The sequence below is a fragment of the Lepidochelys kempii genome, chromosome 1 (assembly GCF_965140285.1).
Source record: "Lepidochelys kempii isolate rLepKem1 chromosome 1, rLepKem1.hap1, whole genome shotgun sequence".
Lineage (NCBI taxonomy): Eukaryota > Metazoa > Chordata > Testudines > Cheloniidae > Lepidochelys > Lepidochelys kempii.
Genome location: NC_136380.1, coordinates 199,645,991 through 199,673,174, shown reverse-complemented (window position 1 = coordinate 199,673,174; position 27,184 = coordinate 199,645,991). Strand labels below are relative to the sequence as shown.

Genomic DNA, 27,184 nt, shown 5'->3' with positions numbered 1-27,184 from the left:
GGAGGAAGGGGGAAGGAGGAAAGCTAGGATAGAGGGAGGAAGAGGGATGTGTGGAAGGGGCATAGAGGGAGGAGGGGAGAAGGGATGGAGAAAGGAGAAAGGAGGTAGGGAGGAGGAAAGGGGGATGGAGGGAGCAGGTTAGGAGGAGGGATGTGTGGAAGGAGGATGGAGGGAGGACAAAAGGGGGATGAAGGCAGGAGGCATGTGAGGGGGTGGAGGGAGGAGGAAAGGGGGCTGGAGGGAGGAGGAGGGATGTGTGGAAGGGGGATGGAGGGAGGAGGGTCGGGCAGTTGCTCCGGGCCTCTCTTTTGGCGGCGGCTGTGGGGGGTCCGGGGCGCTGTAACCCGAAACCTCCCGCCCCTGAGCGCAGCGGAGGCGGCGGGGGAAGGAGGAAGCGGCTCGGCTGGGCCCGGCCCGGCGGTGAGTGTGTCCCACAGCCCCACACCAAGGGGGGAGCGCTCCGGTTTGTTCACTGGAGCTTATGGCAGCTGCGGGCGGGGGGTCCTGTGCCTCCTTTGCGGGGCTCTCCCGGCCCCGGGTGGGGTCTCGCGGCCCCCTGCCCCTGCGGCCTCCCCGGCCCCACCCCTCCCCGGGACTCTCCCTCCCGCGCCAGCCTTTGTGTGCGGAGGAGGGACAAGCCCGTGGCGGGAGGGTGGCTGGATTTCAGGGCAGAGGAGCAGCCGAGCGCTGCATCTCCGGTTGCAGGGGAGGGGGGCCCCCAGCCAGCGGCTGCAGAGGCTGAGGACGGGCCGGCGGGCGGGCGTCTCCTGCTTCTCGCGAGCCCTGCGAGCTGCCCAGTCCCCGATCGGGGCCGCTGGGCCCGCGACAGGCGCTGCGATTTCCGCTGCCCCGGTGTCTCAGTGCGGAGCTGGGGCAGGAGCGGGGCTCGCTGCAGCAGGCTCGGGCCACGCAGGACCTGCCCGCGCCGGGGCTGAGCTAGTGTCTCACTCGGACGCCGGGGGACTGGAGCAGCCGGCGAAGGAGAGGAAAGAAGTGTTATTCCGATGGGACGCTGGGCCTGTGCAAGGAGGCTCACAGCTGCTCTGGCACCGCATGCCATTCTTCCCGGGTGATCGGCCTGCAGCGGGAGCGGCTCAGAGCTCCCCTGCTTCCCAGTTTCCCTCTGCTCCCGGCGCCCGGGGCTCAGACCTACCCTGCAGGGTTACCTCAGCAGCTGCCCTGCGTTCCCACCTGGGCTCCACTCCCCTGCAGCATTACACAAGTTCCCATCTCCCCTTTGCTCCATAGACTCATAGGACTGGAAGAGACCTCCAGAAGTCATCTAGTCCAGTCTCCTGCACTCAAGGCAGGACTAAGTATTATCTAGACCCTCCCTGATAGGTGTTTGTCTAACCTCCTCTTAAAAATCTCAAATGATGGAGACTCCACAACCTCCCTAGGCAATTTATTCCAGTGCTTAGCCACCCTGACAGGAAGTTTTTCCTGATGTCCAACCTAAACCTCCCTTGCTGCAATTTAAGCCCATTGCTTCTTGTCCTAGCCTCAGAAGTTAAGAAGAACAATTTGTCTCCCTCCTCCTTCCAACAACCTTTTATGTACTTGAAAACTGTTATCATGTCCCCTCTTCTCCAGACTAAACAAATCCAATTTTTTTTCAAACTTCCCTCGTAGGTCATGTTTTCTAGATCTTTAATCATTTTTGTTTCTCTTCTCTGGATTCTTTCCAATTTGTCCACATCCTTCTTGAAATGTGGTGCCCGGAACTGGACACAATACTCCAGTTGAGGCCTAATCTGCTCGGAGTAGAGCAGAAGAATTACTTCTCGGGTCTTGCTTACAACACGCCTGCTAATACATCCCAGAATGATGTTCTCTTTTTTTTGTAACAGCGTTACACTCTTGACTCATATTTAGCTTGTGGTCCACTATGATGCCCCAGATCCCTTTCCGCAATACTCCTTCCTAGGCAGTCGTTTCCTATTTTGTATGTGTGCAACTGATTATTCCTTCCTAAATGGAGTACTTTGCATTTCTCCTTATTGAATTGCATCCTGTTTACTTCAGACCGTTTCTCCAGTTTGTCCAGATCATTTTGAATGTTAATCCTACCCTCCAAAGCACTTGTGACCCCTCCCATGTTGGTTTCGTCTGCAAACTTTATAAGTGTACTCTCTATGCCATTATCTAAATCATTGATGAAGATATTGAACAGAACCGGACCCAGAACTGATCCCTGTGGGACCTCACTTGTTATGTCCCTCTAGTATGACTGTGAACCACTGATAACTACTCTCTCGGAATGGTTTTCCAACCAGTTTTGCACCCACCTTATCGTAGCTCCATCTAGGTTGCGTTTCTGTAGTTTGTTTATGAGAAGAAGCCCCATCAGAAGCCACAGCCTGAAGCATTAGAAGAACTCCTCTCCCCGTGCTCCCTCACCCCCAGCCCCTTGCTGCAGTAGCAACAGTGTTCCCCTGAGATTTTCTTCCCAGTCCATGCTCTGGCTACACAGGGGTGGAATAAGAGAAAATGTATTATCTGCAGGACCCTGCCTTGATGTTTTGCCCTTACCTGCATGCAACTCTGTGCCTGCTCAGTGGGACCTTGTCTACATTCGAGAAATTAGGGTGATAACCAGCATTTGGAGCTTCCCCTCCAGTACACCTGTAACAGGCAGACCTTGCATCTGCACACACAGTTGCTACCTGTGGTGCACAGGCATTTGCTCAACACTTTGGATTGTGCTTGCTCTGCCACACCTAACCACCTTGTCAACCCCCACCGCCCAAGCCAGTTGCCATCAGTGCAGTGCCTGTGTGGATAGCAAGTGATGGCATATTAGCTCTAACAGTGCGAATAGTCCTCCTGCTACTGTCCCACAGTGCATCAGTTACTGCTTAGGTGACTGGTCTCATGTTTCTGTTCTCTGTTGGTTGAGGGTCAAAGGAGGGATGCTTTTTTGCCTTTTGGATGTTTTAAAATTTGCAGGGAAGATTTGTATATGTACCACACAGAGGGCATGTGCCCAGGAATACGACTGCCAGTGGAATGGTGAGCACCGAGTGTTCCAAGTGGATTGATTTAAACTAATTGATGGATCCTATCATGATATTTAAAAAGCTTTTAAAAAATTAAAATTCTTCTGCATGTTTAATTTGTTAGTTAAATGTTCTGGTTACATTGAAAAGGATGGTTATTTTATTTCTCTGGGATAGTTTAGAACCAAGCAATATAGGGTGTATATTTTTAAAAACAGTTTAGGGGTTTGTGGCATTTAAAACTAGTGAAAATGGATTTTTGTTAGGTTTTAAACATCCTCTTACAGTGCTAGCAACTCAACCATTGCAGCATTGTGCTAGTGCTTGAGCACCTGAAAGTGAAAATGACAATAAACAATAGTTGTTGCATGCGTGTAGTTATAGCTGTGTTGGTCGCAGAATATTAGAGAAACAAGATGGGTTGTGTGTCTCAAAAGCTCGTCTCTCTCACCATCAGAAGTTGGTCCAATAAAAGATGTTACCTCACCCACCTTGTCTTTGTAATAAACAAAAAAGAAAGGATAAAATCGTTGTTTGTGGCAGATGAGTGCTCTGCACAGCTGAAGAGGGAATATGCAAAGGTGACTTTAATCTACCATTGGACTTCTCAGATCCTGGAGTTGTTCTTCATCATTCCAGCACTCTGGCATAAATTCATGCTGCCTGAGGGCTGTTCTGATTTGTGCCTGCCAAAAGCACAAAGGGACCCTTACAGCAGCTAGGGTTGCTGAGTTGCCATGACACTCCTGTTCAAGCCACATCCATGTCTCTGTGCCACCTAGGATGACCAGATGTCCCGATTTTCGGGACAGTCCCGATTTTTTGGGTCTTTTTCTTATATAGGCTCCTATTGCCCCCCCCCCCCACCTCCTGTCCTGATTTTTCACATATGCTGTCTGGTCACCCTAGTGCCACATGAGGCTCCTCCTACATAGGAGAGATCCTTCCTGAGTAGCCGGGGAAGCTGGCTTTTGGCTGCTTTATACCCATAGAGTTGTAGCCATAAGCAGCCAGGATCTTATGCAAAATGTTCGTGGTCTATGCCAAATGAAATGCAAACCATAAACAATCAGCTTCACTGGTAGTGAAAAGTAAATGTGATTTTTTTAAACATTATTTTAATGTCAGTAAATTAAGGTTTTCTTAGGAACACATGGAAGGAAATTTGTTTGGAAAAATATGATTTTTAGGCTGGCAGCACCCCTTTAAACTCTAACTACCTCAGAGATGTAGGACACTTTGTGGATATTTGTGCCAAGCTGGGAAGGGTGGATGGCTGGAATCCCAGCCAAGGCATCCCTTCCGAGTCACCAGTCCCCAAGAAATGCTAACACCAAGTTTGCATGAATTTGAAACCAATCTTTTTTGACATTCCCTTTTTATTTTTTGGTCTGGATTTTGGGATTCAGTATGTGTGTGGCTTCACTGACACAGCAGTGAGAGGGCTGCACATTAGGTTCATCCAATTCCCTTTCCAGGGCTGTGGAAAGAGAAAAATCTGCTCCGATACAGGGAGCACCAATGCTCATGCCGGGGGAAGGTGATTAAGCAGGAGTGACACTTTTGAGGCCAGAGGGTGGTGTCAGCAGCTTTGTGAGGCAGCCGACTATGGAACTGCCACTAATCAGGCACCCAGAGGAGTTGGTACAGGCCCACTGGAATTCCTCTGCTGGAGACATTAAGGGGAGGTCACAGTGGCTCTCAGGGGAACCAGGAGCAATATTTCTGGGGCCTCAGGGGGAGATGGTGTTGGTCAGCTGAGAGAAGTGATAAAGCCTTAGGTCAAGGGCTCTCCAACATTTTTATACCGTAGATGAGATCTTAATAAAGGAATTGCCTCTTGGACACATTTCCCATTGACAGTCACACAGAGGACCACCTCCCCCGGCTCACTGGCAATACAAGAACATTCCTGTGGCAAGCACAGTCGTTGCAAAAGTGATATTAAGAGAATCTTTTACTGTATTTTTAATGTGATTTAGCAGCAGCAAATGAGGAGGAGCCTGTGTCATGTGACTAGCAGCTCTCTGTGGAACACAAGCAAGTGCTCCACAGACCAAAGTAAAATACCACAAACTGTAACGTGTATAAAGAGAGATCAACTAAGACCATTTATAACTCCATTATTGTTTTTTTTCATAAAAGCTTTTTGGCATAGATGACTGGGAGTTAGAACTCATGGGTAGGGCTAGTCAAAAGTTTGACATAATGGCCCCCTTCCACTCCTGGAAAATATTAAATGAAATGTTTTCAAAATTTCCCCCCTATTTTCCAATCAGCCTCGTTCTTGGGTTCTGTGCTTGGCTCTGCCATTGACTTGTGTGTGACCTCGGGAAAGTCAAGTCCCTACTCTGGGCCTCAGTTTCCCCAGCTAAAATGGTTATGTGCCTCCTGTGGGTGTTGTGAAGCTTGATTAATGTTGGTAAAGGACCTTGGGATCCTGGAATAAAAGATATTGTAGACATGGAAAATACAATATTGTTTGGGTGAATGTTTTCATGTGTTTTTTCATCTCCTTGTTCCAGCTGCCCAGCATGTACTGTCTGCTCTGTCAATGTGTGCTCTGACAATGAGCATCAACTCCTCCTTCAGCAATGGGAAGGGCCTGAGAAACCTCACAGCACAGGAAGACGGGGCAGTCAGAGTCACCGAGTCGATTGCTATTATCGTCATTGCTATTTTCATCTGCTTGGGCAACTTGGTGATTGTCGTCACCCTCTATCGGAAGTCTTACCTCCTTACGCTGAGCAACAAGTTTGTGTTCAGTCTGACACTATCCAACTTCCTTCTGTCTGTCCTGGTGCTTCCTTTTGTCGTCACCAGCTCCATCAGGCGGGAATGGATCTTTGGAGTAGTTTGGTGCAACTTTTCTGCCCTGCTTTATATGCTGATCAGCTCGGCCAGCATGCTAACTCTTGGTCTCATTGCTATAGATAGGTAAGCTCCTCTTTTTGTTATGAATAGCAGTGATTAATTCCAAACTGGGCACAAACAAACAATATGTGGTTTAATACATCTAAATGTAAATGCATACATCTAGGAACAAAGAATCTAGGCCATACTTATAGGATGGGGGACTTGATCCTGTGAAGCAGTTCCTGTGAAAAAGATTGGGAGTTGTGATGGAAAATCTGCTGAATGTGAGCTCCCAGGGCAATGCTGTGGCCAGAAGGGCTAATATAATCCTTCAATGCATACATGGGAATCTCAAGTAGGAGTAGAGAGGTTGTTTTACCTCAGTATTTGGCACCGGTGTGACCCCTGTGGAATACTGTGTCCAGCTCTGGTGCCCACAATTCAGGAAGGTTGTTGATAAATTGGAGAGGGTTCAGAGAAGAGCACAAGAATAATTAAAGGATTAGAAAACATGGTCAAAGAGCTCAATCTGTTTGGTTTAACAAAGAGAAGCTTAAGGGGTGATTTGATTACAGTCTATAAGGATCTACCTGGGGAACATGTATTTAATAATGGGCTCTTCAATCTAGCAGAGAAAGGTATAACATGATCCAATGACTGAAAGTTGAAGCTAGACAAATTCAGGCTGGAAATAAAGTGTAAAATTTGAACGGTAAGAGTAATTAACCATCGGAACAACTTACCAAGGGTTGTGGTGGATTCTCCATCACTGACTATTTTTAAATCAAGACTGCCTGTTTTCTCTAAAAGATCTGCTCTAGGAATTCATTTGGGGGAAGTTCTAGAGGGGGCCGGATTAGCCGAACACAGGCCTTCTGGCCTTGGAATCTATAAATCTATCAATCTAAAAAGTTTTGGTAAGAGACTGTGAAGGTTCCATGGGTAAAGCAATGAAAAGTCACAGTTAAGGTTGCATGAACAAAATTACATACTGTTTTTCAAACAATACAATATAACATGGGTTCTCAACCTGGGAGTCATGATCTCCCTCCCTTTCTTTTGGGCTAGATGGATGGTGCGGGGTTCCAGACCTTTTTTTCTGTTGTAACATGGGGTATGGTATGGAAAAGGTTGGAAAGCACTGCAATTATAGTGATTAATAATACCTAGCTCTTGTGTAGCACTTTTCATCAGAAGATCTCAAAGCACAGGAGGAAGTCAAAAGAGCTCAGTATCATTATTCCCATTTTATAGATTGGGAAACTGATGCACAGAGAGGTGAAGTGACATACCTAAGGTTATCTAGTAGGCCAGTGGCAGAGCTAAACCTCGGTCCCCTCAGTCTCTGTCTAGTGCACTATCCAGCAGACAACACTGCCTCCCCAATATAATACATTTCCCCTGCAATTACATGTAAAATCATGAAATAGAAAGGTAGAAAATAATTAAATTAATATTTCAAGATGCTGCACATGCAAGATTGTTAAAATCAATTGATGCTATAATAACATAGCATATAATAACATAGCTGTATGTAATCATGTATAATTGTAAACCTCATTACAATAATGCATTCACACCAGGATTAATTCTTTCTGAAGCATCTGGTATTGACCGCTGTCGGAAGACAGGATACTGGGCTAGATGGACCATTGGTCTGACCCACTATCACCATTCTCATGTTTTTATGATCAGTAGGCAGAATTAAGGCTGCATATGCGGCTTGATCTTGGGCACTTCTTGACTTTTGAGCTCTTGTCCGCAAATAATTTTTTGAAATATGATTTTTTTTTAAGTGTCCCTCTAACCCCATTTGAGGTTTGGGGAGCAGAAATGGGGAAGTCATTCCCTGGACTCCAATGGGAGTTGAATCTTAATCAGTAAACCCAGTTCTTTGCTTACTGTACTTTTCTATGATGCTACTGATGTCTCTTTTTGTGTTTCCCAGGTACTATGCTGTCTTGTATCCAATGGTGTATCCAATGAAGATTACAGCAAACAGAGCAGTTGTAGCCCTTGTGTACGTGTGGCTACACTCCCTCATTGGCTGTCTTCCTCCTCTCTTTGGCTGGTCTTCCTTGGAGTTCGATCAATTCAAATGGATGTGTGTGGCTGCGTGGCATAAGGAGGCAGGCTACACAGCCTTTTGGCAGATCTGGTGTGCTTTGCTGCCCTTCCTGGTTATGATGATCTGCTACGGATTCATATTTCGCGTGGCTAGGATTAAAGCGCGCAAGATTCACTGCGGTAGCGTGGTCATTGTAGAGGAGGACGCTCAGAGGAATGGGAGAAAGAACTCTAGCACCTCCACCTCCTCTTCGGGCAGTCGAAGGAATGCTTTCCAAGGGGTTGTCTACTCAGCCAATCAGTGCAAAGCTTTCATAACCATCTTGGTTGTCATTGGTGCTTTTGTGATCACGTGGGGGCCCTACATGGTAGTAATTACGTCAGAAGCACTTTGGGGGAAAAATAGCATTTCTCCTGCTCTGGAGACATTAGCAACATGGTTATCTTTTTCAAGTGCCATTTGCCATCCACTGATTTATGGACTCTGGAACAAAACAGTGCGCAAAGAACTATTAGGAATGTGTTTTGGGGACCGGTATTACCGGGAGTCATTTGTTCAGCGTCATAGGACAGCCAGATTATTCAGCATTTCCAATAGGATCACAGGTAACAAACACTCTTCCCTTATGAGTGATACTTAATATCTGCATTCATATGGCATCTTCCAAGGGCTGTATAAATACTAACTAGCGATGTATTTGAGGGAGCTCTCAAGGGACCGTTTTTCAAATTACATCTCCCATCTGAAGGAAAGTTGTGATGAGTTCCCTTCCTTTGATGGGAATTCACCTCCCTTTCTTGATGCAGCTAAATTCTCCCTGGCAGAGAAGATTTAACCCTAGGGCTAATAAAAATAATTTCCTTTCTCCCCTGCTGAGACTCCTCTACACACACACATATGCACACACTATTTCAAATTATCCAAATCTGAGCATTCTTATACTATGAATATACTCAGTGGGTCTGATTCTCCACTCCATTGCCTGGTTTTGTGGTGGTGTAACTGTTGACTTTAGTGGAGTTACTGGTGTAAAACCAGTGTCACAGAATGGAGAATCACACCCAGTATATTTTTCAGGAGCAAAGTATAAATGTTTCCAGTTTAATATAAAAATGTTTTCCAAGTGGTATTGCCTTTCTCCTTGCTAAGGTTGTCATTTTAGCTAAAGCTGTAACAATAGCTATAGTTAACATTGCTTCAAACTTCCCATTCTAAGACCATGTATTCAGTTGATTATAACATCCCAGACTTTTACCTATTGGGCTAAACTTTTCCAGGCCTGGTCTATCCCTGAGGTCAAAATATTTGGGAAAGTTAAAATGATGGTCTATTTTTGAGAATGAGAGAGGGGGGAAAAACACCACCACCTGCTGTATGAAAAGTCAATGCAAGCAGTGTATGAAATTGCGTCTAGTCAGTTTCCCCTGCATGGTTGGTCAAAGTGCTGTCAGATGCAAGGAGTGAACAAACGGAAACATATAAAGAAAATATTTTTTCTCTAATATCATTTGATTACCATAATCTTAGGTGTTCCTTGTAACAATATCAGGTAAAAAATTTACAGACAGAGGTGGAAGTTTTAAGTTAATGATAGTCCCTTTAAAAATCTACTTCTTCCACAAGGCTCACAAGCAGTAAGTTTATAATTTAAAAAACCCACAAAAATTGAGATCTCCATCTCTAGATATCCCAGTCCATCACATCCTTTTTCTGGTCTGCCTTTTAGATTGTAAACTGTATGGGACAGGGACTGTTTTTATTTTTGTATGGCGTATAGCACCAAGTCAGGTGTTGGTGGTAAATAATAATATACTCTATTCCTCGCCAACATAGTTTTGTATAAAAATCTCAGAGAAAATCCTTCAGATTCCTAGGACCACTCTCTAATTCCAAGTGCTTCTTAGTGTTAAAAGTATTCTATGTTCTGGGAGGCCTGTTAGACCAATCTGTATCTTTGCTGGCAAGCAGTTATGTTTGCCTTGGTATAACAAGGTAGGAAAATATGCTTTTGATACACAGATTTTATTACTCTCTGCAAGTGTAAAATTTGTATTCAGCTTAGAAAAAGGCTCTCCTCATGATGAGCCTGATTCAAAGCCCGTCAAAATCAATGGGAATCTTTCCTTTAATTTCAATGGGCTTTGGACCAGGCCTAATAAGAGTTTATGGATGTTAGACACCAGCTTTTAAATTCTCCAGCTGGGGCAAGCCCATCACCTCCTTCTCATCTGCAATAATGCTCCACTCCTTAGGACTAAATGTCCTGATATATGTCAACTACTTACAGGGGTTAAAAAATCTGTGTGTCTCACCAGTGGCAATTTTTTCTAGTGACTTAAAAAAATCTAAGTGCTTGTTTGTTTAAATTAAGTTTCTAGTCCTTCTGGTTGTGAAGAAAACCTTGTAAATGTAATTAAACCATTCCAGTACAATAGTGTCTTCTTCAGTCTGCAGAGGGGCACCACCAGTAACTCTGCTGCTGCTCAGAGCTTTGCCACATTGTAGCACTTTGAAATTAGTAAGATTCTGATCATTTTCAGGATTGCTAGTTCAGCACTCTTTGAAATTTTCACTTTCATGGTACTGCTTGGGAGGGCTAAATGTAGAGGCAGGCTCTGGAATTATTAGTGGGGAAAGAGGACGCAAAACATGGAAGGAAGATGAGGGCATTGGAAACCTGCATCCCCATTGCAGAAGCCAGGTCGCTCTCAGAGACAGGCTCTGGAGGAGTGGAAGCATAGCTGAGGAAGAAAAGACAGAAAGCTTCTTTCTCCTTCCAGCTGCAAAAGTCGACTGGGCAGCTTCCAATTTATCAGACTCCTACTTGCCAGAGGCTGGTACAAAAGGTGGAGCCCCTGAGCAGGACCCTAAGACTGTGCCTTAGTAAGAATCCCAGTGTTTTCCCCCTTTCTAGCATCTGAGGGTTGCAAAGAAGCTGGAAACTAGCTCATTAGCTGATCCTCACTAGTCATCATCCTATCAATACACTTGTCTTTTATAGCTACTTCTGGCTACTAGATTTAATCCTTTGGCTAGAGGGTGTCTGATAAGTTTTTCTAGCCCTGAGTGCATATATTTCTATATATAATCAGCTCTCCTGATAAACTGCACATACTTGCAAATTGTTGTGGGGAGGTAGACAGAAGGCTTGCCATGTGGAAAGAATCCAGGAGCATGTGGCAGCTGGTGACATGATACTGCAAGATGGGAAATCCAGGTAGTTTGGCAGCTGGGTCTCTGGAGGGTGGTTTTTGTTGTCTTGTCACAGGAAAAATGGGGAGAAGGGAAAGTTGGGAAAGCTGCAGGGTAGAATCAGGCACTCGGATGTGGGGGTTATTTGAAGATGTTATCATTACAGTAGATCTACCATACAGAGCACAACTAAGTGATGATTAAACTGTTTTGCAGATCTGGGACTATCTCCCCATCTCACAGCTCTCATGGCAGGTGGGCGGCCTTTAGGACACAGCAGCAGCACAGGGGACACTGGTTTCAGCTGCTCTCAGGATTCAGGTAACTCTATTGTTTTCCTTTCTCAGACAGAAAGATTTTACTTGCAGCTTACTTGCAGAATTCTGTGGACAGTCTGTATTTATGTACAGATATCTTTTGGTAGGTGAACAATAACATTAAGCATCTCCTATGGCAATGGTTTTCAACGTGTGGTCCGCAGACCCCTGGGGGTTCACAAACCATGTCAAAGATTTCCAAAGGGGTCCGCAATGCCATTTGACATTTTTTAGGGGTTTGCAAATGAAAAAAGGTTGAAAACCACTGTCCTATGGTACCCTGAGCAGATCCACCTTAGCTTCTCCTCTGTATTTTTGATCTTGTGCTATCTACTATGAAAATACTGTCCAGCCTTGGAGAATATTTTCTTTCCCTAGTGAATATTTCCTAGGAGCAAGATAATCTGTTTGTCCCATTCCTTTATTCTCCTTCCCCCTTCAGTGATCTTCCCGGCCCCCCAGGGAGCTAAGCAGCAAACTGCTGGGGAAATAGGTCTCTTCACTTCCTGCTTACAGGAGATTTCATTTGGCCACTCTATGCTAAAGCCTCTCTTATAGAATGGAAGCTTCCCATCTTTGTCATGGATCTCTCGAGCAGTAGCCTGGAAAAGGGCATGGTGATCTGCCAATAATTTTCCAGTGGTGGTAATAGGGGGGCTTTGGTTTTAACTACCAACAGAGGAAAGTTTTCCAAAACTTCCTTCTGCAATCTATTTTAAAGAGTATTTCTGCTCTACAAACACCAGAGAGCACTCTTCTGACAGCTGCAGCTCTGCATTGCTCTCTGCCTGCCTCTGACTGGGAGAGTGGGAGAAGGAGGCTGGCAAGGTGGGATTTTTCATGAAGGCAACACTACTCCGCTAATTCTGTAGGTGAATAGCTGGCTTAAGTGCAGCTATAGGTGATAAAGGGTAATGGAAACCTCTTCTCTTTATAGCAGCCTGTGTTATCATCCTTGAAGAAAGGCACTAAGAGGCCTCCACTGCTGACCAAAACAAAGATATAAGTTGTTAGGAGCCCCAGTGTTTAGGGAATTTGAATTGGGAAATATCCCACCTCACTGAACATCCTGAATGACAGAAGACAGGCTTTTCAGACAGTACAAGCCAAAGGAACTGTATACAGAGAAAAGATCAAGGGATGCCCATTACAGATCAAGTATTTAATGAGGCAGATAATATAGGATCAGCCGTATCCAGTCAAAACACTATCTTAGCATCACTTATAGACAGGGATCCACTTCTGTGGAAGAATTACAGGCCAATTTCCTTACTCAATGTAGTTTTTAAAATATATGCTAAAATATTGTCTCAAGGACTGGAGTGTCCTCTTCCTAATTCTACCCATCCATTGCAGGCTGGCTGGGTTTCCAAGGAGTAGGGCTTTGATCTTGCACCACTGACTTCAATACCCCAGATGATCCACAAAACATTAAAAATATCCCACTCATTTAATATGGTCTATGAGGAAGGTGGCTCACTCTCTCATTACTAAGTATTTGGAGAAGGCATTTGACAGGATGGAATAGAAATATTTATATAGCACAGTTCAATTCTGGACCATCCTTCGTTTAAAAAAAATAGGTTTGCTAAATAAATCGTTGGTAAAGGTCAGTGTCTTGTCTCATGGAATTCATCATGGATGTGTGTTGTCACCTTTACTATAAATTGGTCCTGGACCCTCTGGCTATTGTGATAAGAATAAATCCAGGAATCAAATGAACTCATGTGGGTGAAGAGGGCACAAAGCCCTAGTCTGCAGAGGGTGTAATCGGACCGATGAATCATTTGGGACAAGCTACAAAGCATTGAATGGCTGTTGTAGGAAGCTTTCGATCCATCATCAGAGTACAAAAGTATCTGGGCCAAAAGTAAAGCGTCACAAGCATTCAGGGAAGCACATACTGTGCCTTTCAGCAGCAGGTGTAAGAAGCACTGACACAGCACGCTCCCCTAGTGCTCCCTGAGGCGGCCTGTCTGCTTCTATGCTAGGGAGGCAGAATGCCTCTTTGACTGTCATAGGGTATGTCTACACTGCAATTAAAAATCGGTGGCTGGCCCAGGCCAACTGGCTGTGGCTCGTGGGGCTTGGGCTAAGGGGCTCTTTAATTGCAGGGTGGACATTTGGGCTCCAGCCCAGGCTCAAGAATCCTGTGAGGTGGGACGGACCCAGAGGTCAGGCTGCAGCCCAAGCCCAAATGTCTATACCGCAGTTACACAGCCTTCAGACCGAGCCCCGTGATCCTGAGTCAGCTGGCACAGGTCAGCCCTGGATGTCTAATTGCGGTGTAGTCATACTCTTAGTGTCTGTACTCAGCCACAACTGCACTGGAGTGAGGAGACAGGCCACAATTTGGCCCTTCATGTGATAGCATGGCAGAGACATTGAGTTTAGTGTTCTGCAAACAATGACAGGTACACTTTATTTTGTACCAAAATAATATGGAGGAAACGCAGGTAGATGAAATAATGTTCATGAGATCAATACCCATAAAGTGGTAGAATGACTCAGCAGAAAAAAAAACAGGATCAGTCAGCCAAGTGTTCTCCTTAAGGAATAATGTTTGTGACAAAAAAACAAAATGAGTTAACAAAGGCAAAATAGACTGATCAGAACAATCCCCAGCTTGGCTTGCCATCCATTCTGAATATGGAATCTGATCTTGTAATAGGCATCCCCCACCGTCTGTCTCCCAAGTAGCCAGTTTGTAAGGGCTTGTCCACACTTGAAAATTAATTCAGGTAGAGTGTGAATGTAAAAGGCAATAGCTATTCCAGAAGAACTCCGTGCGTGGACAGGTGCCTATTTAGCTTGATCCACTTTTGAAGAATAAGTGTGCCCATCTATGACAGGTTTCAGAGTAACAGCCGTGTTAGTCTGTATTCGCAAAAAGAAAAGGAGGACTTGTGGCACCTTAGAGACTAACCAATTTATTAGAGCATAAGCTTTCGTGAGCTACAGCTCACTTCTTCAGATGCATATCGTGGAAACTGCAGCAGGCTTTATATATACACAGAGAATATGAAACAATACCTATTCCCACCCCACTGTCCTGCTGGTAATAGCTTATCTAAAGTGATTTCCAGCACAAATCCAGGTTTTCTCACCCTCCACCCCCCCACACAAATTCACTCTCCTGCTGGTGATAGCCCATCCAAAGTGATAACTCTTTACACAATGTGCATGACAATTAAGCTGGGCTATTTCCTGCATAAATCCAGGTTCTCACATCCCCCCCACCCCCATACACACACAAACTCACTCTCCTGCTGGTAATAGCTCATCCAAACTGACCACTCTTCAAGTTAAAATCCAAGTTAAACCAGAACATCTGGGGGGGGGGGTAGGAAAAAACAAGAGGAAACAGGCTACCTTGCATAATGACTTAGCCACTCCAAGTCTCTATTTAAGCCTAAATTAATAGTATCCAATTTGCAAATGAATTCCAATTCAGCAGTTTCTCGCTGGAGTCTGGATTTGAAGTTTTTTTGTTTTAAGATAGCGACCTTCATGTCTGTGATCGCGTGACCAGAGAGATTGAAGTGTTCTCCGACTGGTTTATGAATGTTATAATTCTTGACATCTGATTTGTGTCCATTTATTCTTTTACGTAGAGACTGTCCAGTTTGACCAATGTACATGGCAGAGGGGCATTGCTGGCACATGATGGCATATATCACATTGGTGGATGTGCAGGTGAACGAGCCTCTGATAGTGTGGCTGATGTTATTAGGCCCTGTGATGGTGTCCCCTGAATAGATATGTGGGCACAGTTGGCAACGAGCTTTGTTGCAAGGATAAGTTCCTGGGTTAGTGGTTCTGTTGTGTGGTATGTGGTTGTTGGTGAGTATTTGCTTCAGGTTGCGGGGCTGTCTGTAGGCAAGGACTGGCCTGTCTCCCAAGATTTGTGAGAGTGTTGGGTCATCCTTTAGGATAGGTTGTAGATCCTTAATAATGCGTTGGAGGGGTTTTAGTTGGGGGCTGAAGGTGACGGCTAGTGGCGTTCTGTTATTTTCTTTGTTAGGCCTGTCCTGTAGTAGGTAACTTCTGGGAACTCTTCTGGCTCTATCAATCTGTTTCTTTACTTCTGCAGGTGGGTATTGTAGTTGTAAGAAAGCTTGACAGAGATCTTGTAGGTGTTTGTCTCTGTCTGAGGGGTTGGAGCAAATGCGGTTGTATCGCAGAGCTTGGCTGTAGACGATGGATCGTGTGGTGTGGTCAGGGTGAAAGCTGGAGGCATGCAGGTAGGAATAGCGGTCAGTAGGTTTCCGGTATAGGGTGGTGTTTATGTGACCATTGTTTATTAGCACTGTAGTGTCCAGGAAGTGGATCTCTTGTGTGGACTGGACCAGGCTGAGGTTGGTGGTGGGATGGAAATTGTTGAAATCATGGTGGAATTCCTCAAGGGCTTCTTTTCCATGGGTCCAGATGATGAAGATGTCATCAATATAGCGCAAGTAGAGTAGGGGCTTTAGGGGACGAGAGCTGAGGAAGCGTTGTTCTAAATCAGCCATAAAAATGTTGGCATACTGTGGGGCCATGCGGGTACCCATAGCAGTGCCGCTGATCTGAAGGTATACATTGTCCCCAAATGTGAAGTAGTTATGGGTAAGGACAAAGTCACAAAGTTCAGCCACCAGGTTAGCCGTGACATTATCGGGGATAGTGTTCTTGACGGCTTGTAGTCCATCTTTGTGTGGAATGTTGGTGTAGAGGGCTTCTACATCCATAGTGGCCAGGATGGTGTTATCAGGAAGATCACCGATGGATTGTAGTTTCCTCAGGAAGTCAGTGGTGTCTCGAAGGTAGCTGGGAGTGCTGGTAGCGTAGGGCCTGAGGAGGGAGTCTACATAGCCAGACAATCCTGCTGTCAGGGTGCCAATGCCTGAGATGATGGGGCGCCCAGGATTTCCAGGTTTATGGATCTTGGGTAGTAGATAGAATATCCCAGGTCGGGGTTCCAGGGGTGTGTCTGTGCGGATTTGATCTTGTGCTTTTTCAGGAAGTTTCTTGAGCAAATGCTGTAGTTGCTTTTGGTAACTCTCAGTGGGATCAGAGGGTAATGGCTTGTAGAAACTCGTGTTGGAGAGCTGCCGAGCAGCCTCTTGTTCATATTCCGACCTATTCATGACGACAACAGCACCTCCTTTGTCAGCCTTTTTGATTATGATGTCAGAGTTGTTTCTGAGGCTGTGGATGGCATTGCGTTCCGCATGGCTGAGGTTATGGGGCAAGTGATGCTGCTTTTCCACAATTTCAGCCCGTGCACGTCGGCGGAAGCACTCTATGTAGAAGTCCAGTCTGCTGTTTAGATGTCATCAATATAGCGCAAGTAGAGTAGGGGCTTTAGGGGACGAGAGCTGAGGAAGCGTTGTTCTAAATCAGCCATAAAAATGTTGGCATACTGTGGGGCCATGCGGGTACCCATAGCAGTGCCGCTGATCTGAAGGTATACATTGTCCCCAAATGTGAAGTAGTTATGGGTAAGGACAAAGTCACAAAGTTCAGCCACCAGGTTAGCCGTGACATTATCGGGGATAGTGTTCTTGACGGCTTGTAGTCCATCTTTGTGTGGAATGTTGGTGTAGAGGGCTTCTACATCCATAGTAGCCAGGATGGTGTTATCAGGAAGATCACCGATGGATTGTAGTTTCCTCAGGAAGTCAGTGGTGTCTCGAAGGTAGCTGGGAGTGCTGGTAGCGTAGGGCCTGAGGAGGGAGTCTACATAGCCAGACAATCCTGCTGTCAGGGTGCCAATGCCTGAGATGATGGGGCGCCCAGGATTTCCAGGTTTATGGATCTTGGGTAGTAGATAGAATATCCCAGGTCGGGGTTCCAGGGGTGTGTCTGTGCGGATTTGATCTTGTGCTTTTTCAGGAAGTTTCTTGAGCAAATGCTGTAGTTGCTTTTGGTAACTCTCAGTGGGATCAGAGGGAGAAATAGTTATTTTGGAGTAAAAAGAAAAGGAGTACTTGTGGCACCTTAGAGACTAACCAACCCATTTGAGCATGAGCTGTAGCTCACGAAAGCTCATGCTCAAATGGGTTGGTTAGTCTCTAAGGTGCCACAAGTACTCCTTTTCTTTTTGCGAATACAGACTAACACAGCTGTTACTCTGAAACCTGTCCTTATTTTGGAGTAGCTGTTGTTGAATAATGCCATCTGTAGACAATCCTTCTCTTGCTCAGGAGAAGCAGGGAGTTGTCCTCAGATTAACCTCTGATTAAGATCAGGTAGTAACTTGGCCCTGTCCCTGTCTGAAAGCCCATCACTGTTGAATGCAGAACGATAATGCATCAGCACATTTTAGGCAATTTTTGAAGAGAGGCGCTCAAGGCTATAAATTCAAAAGTTCATTTCCTCTGATAATTTTAGGTTTGTCTTCTCAGGGGTCGTTATTATTTCCAACATTTTCTGCATTTCAGGGACAGATGTGATGCTGCTTGAGGATTATAGTTCAGATGGAGCTCATCACCCGCATTGCGTTTATCCCTATCGACGGAGGAGTTCGGTAACATTCGAAGACGAAGTGGAGCAAATCAAAGGTGTGTTTAGGGGGGATACTGTAATGCTGCTCACCTGGGATGACCCCACTGCACCTCCATGATGGCTGCCAAGCATAGCTGTCCCCTTCTTAAACCTTAGAACACAGAGGACAAGTATCACTCCTGGGCTCTTCATCCTTCCCCTTCTAATAGGTGCTCTGATTCCTCCCTTCTGCTGATTCCTCCACAATCTTCTTGAGAGGCCTCAACTTCTGCTCACCCCATCCTTTACTGCTGGGTCCCTCATTTTTGCCACTGCTGCCTGCTCTGACTTCCCATTAGTTACCTCATCGACCCCTGTGGACACGCTGTCCCATGCCATCTGAGCTGCTTCTCCCTGCTGTTTTCCATCCTGATGCTGCCAGTTGGTAGGTGGGTGGAAGGGGGGGAAGTGCACGTTTTCTGGAACCAGGGTGGTGAGGCTGGACTCACTTGCAGGGTACATTTTACAACTGTCTTTCTGCCATCCATCCACTTCCTTTTAAGATCTGCTCTTTCTTTTCCTCTTCTTCGGGTAGGCATGACGTGAAATCCCTGACAGATGTGTGGTTTGATATAACGGTATCTGCTCTTGCACCACACTATATCAAACTAATCTAGGGGACAATAGAGAGCTCTTCAGAACTGTATGAAATTCTTACAGGAATACTAGAAAGCTTGGGGTGTACTAGCTGTTATACCACTAAAATAAAATCCAGCAGGATCTTATTAAAGGGGAAAAGGCAAAATGCCACATTTATTGTGAATACAAAAAGACTCATAGTAAGCAGTTGGTTATAGCTATAACATTCCATTCAATTTCATATTTCTTCACACACACACACACACACACACACACACACACACACACACACACACACACACACACACACACACACACACACACACACACACACAGGTTCTGCAAGGTTGTTATCATAGTTACCAGCCTTAGAGTTGCTCATGCCAACTTAGAGTTGCTCCTGGACATGAGGAGGGAGCAGGGCCTTGGCAGATGCTCATCTGATGCTCCTGGAAGTTGGTTTGCAGAATCAGACCCCAAAGTTCTCACTTTCTAGAGTCCATTTTTATAGGAATTTCTTCCTATGCCAGTCTGTGGGAATTGCTTCACCATGCTGTTGCTGAATCAATCAGCAGATGGCACATTCCTGATGGCTCCGTACTGCCAGATGTTATCTTGTTCTTTGGTTCTCCCATCCTTGAGGCTGTTGGGTAGATTCCAGTCTGCCCTCCGGGGGTTATTATTCCAGTCTGCCCTCTGGTTATTTCCACTTGACGCCTTTTTCAGCCGATGGACACTGGATTCTTAGGCTGGCACCTCCCTGCTCATTCAGTTATTATCCACACCAAGCATCCATCCACATACATCCTCTATCTCTATTTTAATCACAATTGTTAACAAAGCGAGATGAATACAATAAAAGGGCGGGGAGTCTCTGGGTGCTGTTTCTGTTGTTACAGAGTATTGCTTTGAGTCTCTCTCTGTGTGAGTAGTTGTTGTTACAAAGAATTGCTTTGAGAACAGACTCTGCCTTAGAATGTACTAACACAATTAGCAGCTTGCAAGTTTCATGCACAGAGGGAGAGAAACAGTACCAAAAACCAAGAGACCTCTGAATTAGTAATAGCCTGGAATTTAAACTATGGGGAATCAAACTCATTTGTGATTTTAATACAGAACTTCTTTAATATGATCCAACACAGCAAGCCAAAGTGGTGCATAACATATTTCTGCTAGAGCCTGTGTTATCTTTGTTAATTAAAACCAAAGGCCTACACAAGGAGTACAGCATGTCAAACATGGGCCTGGATTCTCTGCAGAGCTAAGGCCACTTTTGTGCTGCATAAGCCTTCAACCGCCTGGAGATAGTCGGTGGAGAATTTCCCCTGTGCTGGAGAACTCATCGTTTGCAGAAAGCTGGTAAAGGCAGCCAGCTCTGCCACCCCTTATGTTCTCAGAATAAAGGGATGGAGAGGATGTCGGGGTAGAATAGAGATGGGGAGGAGGCGTGGCGGAATGGAACAGAGGTACAACCCATCCTCCATTGGTGTAAGGTCCTTGAATGACCTTACCCCAGTGATGACCTTACCCCACGCTTCCCCTGTGAAGCACTAGCATGCTCTGGGGCCAGGCATTCACACACACACACCACACACACACACCTGCAGTGCTATGACAAAGCCATTCGAGTTAACAGATAATAGCAGTTTCCAGTTCAAAATATGAGTAGCCCTTGATCTGGGGGTACACTATTTTGAATTCAGGGATAGTCATTGACCTGGATAGACAAGCTTAATAACAGGCCTTCCTTCTGTTAGGTAGTTCCAGTCTAGATCAAGGATCAGAAATGGGGCTTCCCTGCATGGGCCTCATTCATGCAGGGACAACAGCCTTTCCTGGGGTTTTATCCATTTGCATTGTCTACTCCCCATTGGATTTTTTCCCCTCTCTTCCCCACAATGACTCCACCACTTTGATGTTTTTCTGCCATCCCACTTTGATGTTTTTCTGCCGTCCCATCTTGTCTCTCCTGTCCATTACCTGTGTTCGTTTAAAGAATTTAAAGGGAAAGAATGTATTTATCTCCATTTATGCTGTTTGTTTGCTCCTTGCATTTGTCTCAGCTGGAACAGGGAAACTAGACAAGTCAGTTTCATTTTTTTTCCTAGTTAGGCTCACATGTTGGTTCTCAATACTAGCAACATGTTGCTGGGACTGGCTTTAGAACACTGCAGGGTTGATTTAGTTTGAGCAGATCCTCTTGAATTTGGGCTAATAACTAGGAGGCCAATTGCAAGTGATTGAATTTACTAAACCATAAGTGAATGAGGACAGTATAAAAACAGCTACAACGCATCACACAATGTACTTGTTATTACCTTTGATTTTATTATTAGCATTAATATTTGAGACTCTACAGTACACACATACGGTAGTATATTTAGCCAAAAATAATGGAGTCTTATTAATATGAGAGCTTTTCTGAAGCATCTCCTGAAAATCATCTTAGCAAAATTCTATTCACACACTCACTCTAGAGTGAATTGGTTTGACGTTTTATTTAACAATTATCATTACTTTTCCACTATTCGCCTCATAAATATACAGGGTAGCCAAGTAGCTTTTGTGTGTTGCCTCACAGACATTTATAGCAATTCTGCAAGGCTGTCTAAATGGATTCCTGAGGTGTAGAGGGAGGCTACCAGTTTTTTGTGCAGATCAGTGAAGTGTAGAACAGGGAAGTTCTGCTATATATACAAAGTTTGGTGTTCACCAAGTTTAAAACATACCATGAGCTATGTGACTTCTTGTGTTGTCCCCCTTTTTATGTAAACAAAATGTGAAATTTTGGTCTAAACGAAATTGAGAATTCTCTTGTGTACAAAACTAATGGTTAGAGTAGAACGGCTGAGAACTGGGACTCAAGAGTTTTATTCCTGGCTCTGTCACTTATTTCTTTCCCACGATCATGTAATTCCCATAAGGCCTAATTCTGTGCCAGATGTAATAAGTGGAAGTTTTGCACTTTGGCAGGATCAGGCCAATAACCTTTTCTGTGCGTAGGTCCCAATCCAGCAAAGTATTTAGCACGTAGTCCCATGTAAACACGTGGGTAATCCATCTGACATCAGGTTAAGCATGTGCTTAAATGCTTTGCTTCATCAGTCCTTAGTTTTCCCATCTGTAATTTGGGGATAATTTCCCTAACTGACATGATGATATTGTGAAGATTAGTGTTCATAGTGTGCTTTGAGATCCTTAGACAAAAGATGCTGTGGAAGCATAAAGTACTATTAGTAGCAATAGTAATCATTTGTAGAAGACATGATCACACATTTGCAGTCCTGAAGACAAATATTTGCCCTCAAATATTTGCCTTGTGCAAATGTTTGCACAGCCATGGTATGTTATTGTTAAGTGTTCTGTCTTAATTTCTTTTTTCTTTAGAAGCTGCAAAGAATTCTGTTCTCCATGTAAAAGCTGAAGTCCATAAGTCTCTGGACAGTTATGCATCCAGTTTAGCCAAAGCTATTGAAGCTGATGTGAAAATCAGCTTGTTTGGAGAAGATGCTTTACCAGGATCTTTGTTTCCTTCACGCACTGTACCAGGCGGCAATGTGGGTGCACGGCGTGGTGGCAGAGCCCAAGCTGGCCAAAGACTTCAGCTGCAAAGCATCGATGAAGGGAATATTTGACAAGAGCACTGAACTAGAAGAAACCACTAAGTATGATCCAGTATAGTAAGAATTATTTTAAAAGAAGCAGGGTATTCAGAATGGCTTAACTTCAGTGTTTTAGTCAAGAACACTTGAAAATACCTGAATACTTGTCTTTAAATACATACATCTACATTTTAGAACAGTATTTACTTACTGTTCAGGGTACTGTACATGTGTTTGTGTAATGTTTTTATCCATTATACAGCACATAAAAACACAGGATTTGCCTTACTTGTCCAAACCACTGGTCCATCAGATCAAGTATCCTTCAGTGACCAATTCCTGATATTTCATAGGAAAGCAAAACAAACAAACAAAAACCATGCAGCATTATACATGGTGTTGTAGAGATTTTTTCCTGACCCATGGGGCTATCAATGTAATCCCTAAAAGAGGAGATTTGATGGCTCTACTGACTGGGAACTTTATACACAGTGTTATTTTGGACCATGGATTTAACTAAAGCACAAAATCTGAGCCTAGTTTTCAGATTTCCAGAATCCCTTTTATCCAAATTACTGTCCTGTTCACCTTTGGTGGTGGATTATATTTTTGACTGTGCAACCATGGGAATGCTAAATATGAGGCCATATTACACATTGCTTTTGTTCCACTGGACAAATGTTTTACTACAGAGAGCAGATACATCATTCTCACATATATAATGGGTAGAGGCAGCCAAGCACTGGAAAGATGGCAGAAATAGTTTTAGAAGATGGACAGATTTTATTTGGGGATTTTTAGTTCTCAGTGAGAATTACAATTTGCTTTCCTTGTTTTGTTTTTACTGAGAGGCATTATACAGCCACTGAGATTAAACAAGGATGAGACAGAATATAAATACTGTATTGCCACTTAATATTGACGTTATACTGGATTCATCCTTTGTATACAGAAAAGCTTTGTGAGTTGGATTTTTACGAGGGAGTATATCTTTTTGTGTTTAAGCAATAGCTACCTCACTGCAAGTATTTCTTGGAGTTTAACTCATTAAATCTTAAAATAACAATATTTAGCACTTATATAGCACTTTTCATATTCCAAGCGCTGTACAAGCATGAATTACTCTTTACAGCCCCCTAGACCCAAGAGGCAGGTAGGTGGGTAAGCAGTTAATTCCCATTTTTGCTGAAGCATTAAAGCAGGGGTTCTCAGACTTTTGTACTGGTGACCCCTTTCACACAGCAAGCCTCTGAGTGCGATCCCCCATTGTACGTTAAAAACACTTTTTAATGTATTTTACACCATTACAAATGCTGGAGGCAAAGCAGGGCTTGGGGTGGAGGCTGACAGCTCGCAACCCCCCATGTAATAACCTTATGATCCCCTGAGGGATCCCAACCCCCAGTTTGAGAACCCCTGTATTAAAGTGAAGGGCCAAGTTTGCCAGAAGTCCTCACTCATTTTTTGTGACTCAGTTTTTGAGTGTCCACGTGGTAGCTGCAGATGCTCAAAACCTCTGAAAATCAGGGACAAGGCATCTCAGTTTGGGCACTTAAAACCTGAAAATTAGAGAGCTCTTGTGACAATTTGGCTGTGTGTGACTTACCCAAGGCCATAGACAGAATATCAGAAGGTAAGATCTCTGGATTTCATGAAACTCAATCCCATTCTTAAGCCAGTAGATCACACCTTTCTCTGGCCCCAGTTCATCAAAGCATTCAAGCACATGCATAAATCCATCCCTATTCAGCAATGCACTTAAGCTCATGCCTAACTTAAGTACTTGCTTATGTCCCATTGAAGTCAATGGGATTTAAGTGTATGCTTGAAATTAAGCATGTGATTTGCAGAATAAAGATGGACTGTTGAATTGAGACCTCTACAATCCACTAAATGGGGTGTTTTGCATAGTTACAAAATATTCGGGAATGAAATAGTTAATAACAATGGATTGTGAGGAGCTGGTGACCTAAAAGTAGCCCACTGACCCCAGTCACTCATTCATTTTACTTTATTTAATTTTTCAAATGTATAAAATGTATCTTTTGACAGCTCTGGGCACATGTTCAAGAATCTATAATCCCATCGATTTCCAGGAAATGCCCTGCACCGAGGTCATTATTGCCATTGTGAGATAAATATGCAGGGAGAAAGCTAGGTCACTGGATTTCTTTTCACAGGTGATGCTGTTTTAATTGCTGTCTGTATGAACACACACATGGTATAATAGCCCATCAGATTGTTAGAAACAATTTCTTAATGTTCCATTTATTTTATAACCCAAGTTGACCAAAAATGCCATTGAAGGGAAAGAGAACAAGGAGCCTGAATTAAAGGGGCAACCATAGGATAGTTTGGATCGATTGGGTTCACTCTTATTCACCATTAGGTTGCGTTGAAGTAATTGTCAAGATTCTGGCCCAAAGGCATAAGCATAGGGGGGAAAACCCCCAAGGCGCATATGAAAGCACAAAATAGTTAGCATTACATAAAGAGCACCTTACGCACCAAGACACTGACCCAAATTCAGCCCCCTGTGAAGATCTGAGGAGTTGCACCTGCTTACACCAGGGTTGAATTTGTCTTACTGTGTTAATTTCACTAACGTATTATTAATGATATATTTACTAAATAATTTATTTACTAAACAAAACAAAACACATCTTACACCTTCCCTGTAATGCTGTTGTTGTTATCAGTGTTTTCTAGTTTGAGGTGTTAGAGAAATAACTAATTAAGAAACACACACATTTTACAAAATTGTATACAGAGTACAAGGAAATGCATTGTGAAAGTGAATGGTTTAGTTTCATTCTTCAACCTGAGTGACATGCCCCTTCTTTAATTCTTTAATTTTTGATAATCAAAGGTGTTACTAATTACATAGCAGAGGAATTTTTTTTAATCTCAACGGTGTGCCATTAAAGAAAGTCATAGTTCAAGACTAAAACAAAAGCATGGAACATATTGCAACCATGTCCTTAGTCCTCCAGTATTAGGTGTCATATTCCATCTTTTTCTGGCAATCAGAGTTAACTAATGTTGTGATTTAACCTTAGGGTTGAATAACTGCGTGCAGATGTGATTTAACCTTCGGGTTGAATACTGCGTGCAGATATGGTTGCCTCATCTCAAAAAAGATACATTGGCCTTGGAAAAGGTTCAGAAAAGGGCAACAAAACTAGGGGTATGGGAACGGCTGCTGTATGAGGAGAGATTAATAAGACTGGGACTTTTCAGCTTGGAAAAGAGACGACTAAGGGGGGATATGATAGAGGTCTACAAAATCATGACTGGTGTGGAGAAAGTAAATAAGGAAGTGTATACTCCTTGTCATAACACAAGAACTAGGGGCCACCAAATTAAATTAATAGGCAGCAGGTTTAAAACAAACAAAAGGAAGTATTTTGAGTATTAAGAGTCAACCTGTGGAACTCCTTGCCAGAGGATGTTGTGAAGGCCAAGACTATAACAGGGTTCAGAAAAGAACTAGATAAATTCATGCACAATAGGTCCATCAATGGCTATTAGCCAGGATGGGCAGGGATTGTGTCCCTAGCTTCTGTTTGCCAGAAGCTGGGAATGGGTGATGGGACAGATCAGTTGATGATTACCTGTTCTGTTCATTCCCTCTGGGGCACTGGCATTGGCCACTGTCAGAAGACAGGATACTGGACTAGATGGACCTTTGGTCTGACTCAGTATGGCCATTCTTATGTTCTTATGATTCAATTATCCCCTCCTGCAAGAAACCCCCTTGTGAAGATAGTCAGCAATTATGGTCATGTTTGTTCCATGAGGAGGGTGCGTTTTTACCCAACCCTTGGAAGAGGCTGTGGGTCCCCCCCCCGAATTTACATGCATCCCAGGGGACCAATGGAGGGCCAGTAGCAAATGCACAGAGGCCCCCTATCTCTCTACTATCTCTGTGTGTGCCACTTCACCCTAGAAGCATGTTTCCAAACATCAGGGTCAGCTATCAAATCAAAATGCATGTAGTCCACCCTTACACAAAGTGGTATTTAATAAGGCAAATAAACCTTTTCAAAATCTCTAATGCCCCAGTATAGGAAGGCACTTAAACATATGCCTTTAAGTATGGGAGTAGTCCCATTTACTTCATGGGACTACTCATGTGCTTAAGTACCTGCCTGTATCAGGGCTTTAGAAAGTCCTTACTTTGTATAAATTGCAATGTCTGACACCCTACAGATAGTTTTCCTGAGACCATGTTTTATAACCTTTTATGAAATATGTTTTCCAACTTTAAAAAAAATAAGACCCAGTCTTCTACTTTTAGTTAGAAAAGTTCCCTGTCGAGAAACTTGATTGGTTTCAATGGAGTTAATGCAGATTTACACCACTGTTAATGGGAACAGAATCTCACCCAATACATTTAAAGTTTGAGTCATTGTTTCCATATGAATATGACATTTTTCCTCCTCGTCTCATTCCTCAAATAATACAAATCAACAAGTAACGAATTAGGTGTGCCATGCTAGGTATGTGTTTTCATCCATTATTATAGATGGGCAAACTTTTTGGCCCGAGGGCCACATCTGGGAATAGAAATTATATGGCGGGCCATGAATGCTCACAAAATTGGGGTTGGGGTGCAGGAGTGGGTGAGGGCTCTGGTTGGGGGTGCGGGCTCTGCGGTGGGACCAGAAATGAGGAGTTGAGAGTGTGTGAGGGGGCTCCGGGCTGGGGCGGGGGAGTCAGGTGTGGGGGGTGGGCACTGGCTGGGGGTGCAGGCTCTGGGGTGGGGCTGAGGATGAGGGTTTTGGGGTGCAGGAGGGTGCTCCAGGCTGGGATTGAGGGGTTTGGAGGACAGGAGGGAGATCAGGGCTGGGGCAGGGGGTTGGGGCATGGGCTGAGGCTCAGGGGTGCAGGCTCCAGGTGGCACTTACCTCAAGTGGCTCCCGGAAGCAGCGGCCATGTCCCCCTCTCCGGTTCCTAAGCGGAGCTGCGGCCAGGTGGCTCTGCACGCTGCCCCATCCTCAGGCACCTCCCCTGCAGCTCCCTTTGGTCGCAGTTCCCAGC

General features: G+C 44.3%; 1 protein-coding gene across 1 annotated transcript; it reads left to right on the top strand.

Annotated features, from left to right (window-relative positions):
• The first annotated feature begins 328 nt into the window (after nucleotides 1-328).
• Nucleotides 329-26,811, top strand: GPR161 (G protein-coupled receptor 161). The gene is made up of 6 exons (XM_073307934.2): nucleotides 329-420; nucleotides 5,525-5,936; nucleotides 7,804-8,528; nucleotides 11,332-11,436; nucleotides 17,858-17,977; nucleotides 21,927-26,811. The coding sequence occupies exons 2-6, from the start codon at nucleotides 5,554-5,556 to the stop codon at nucleotides 22,172-22,174; spliced, it is 1,581 nt and encodes a 526-aa protein (XP_073164035.1). The 5' UTR covers nucleotides 329-420; nucleotides 5,525-5,553; the 3' UTR covers nucleotides 22,175-26,811.
• The last annotated feature ends 373 nt before the right edge of the window (nucleotides 26,812-27,184 follow it).

Bases quoted from the DNA above. Each gene is read 5' to 3' on its own strand.
- GPR161 (XM_073307934.2), top strand. From the start codon at position 5,554: ATGTGTGCTCTGACAATGAGCATCAACTCCTCCTTCAGCAATGGGAAG. The intron at 5,937-7,803 runs GTAAGCTCCTCT...TGTGTTTCCCAG, and splicing joins GGTCTCATTGCTATAGATAG to GTACTATGCTGTCTTGTATC. The intron at 8,529-11,331 runs GTAACAAACACT...ACTGTTTTGCAG, and splicing joins CATTTCCAATAGGATCACAG to ATCTGGGACTATCTCCCCAT.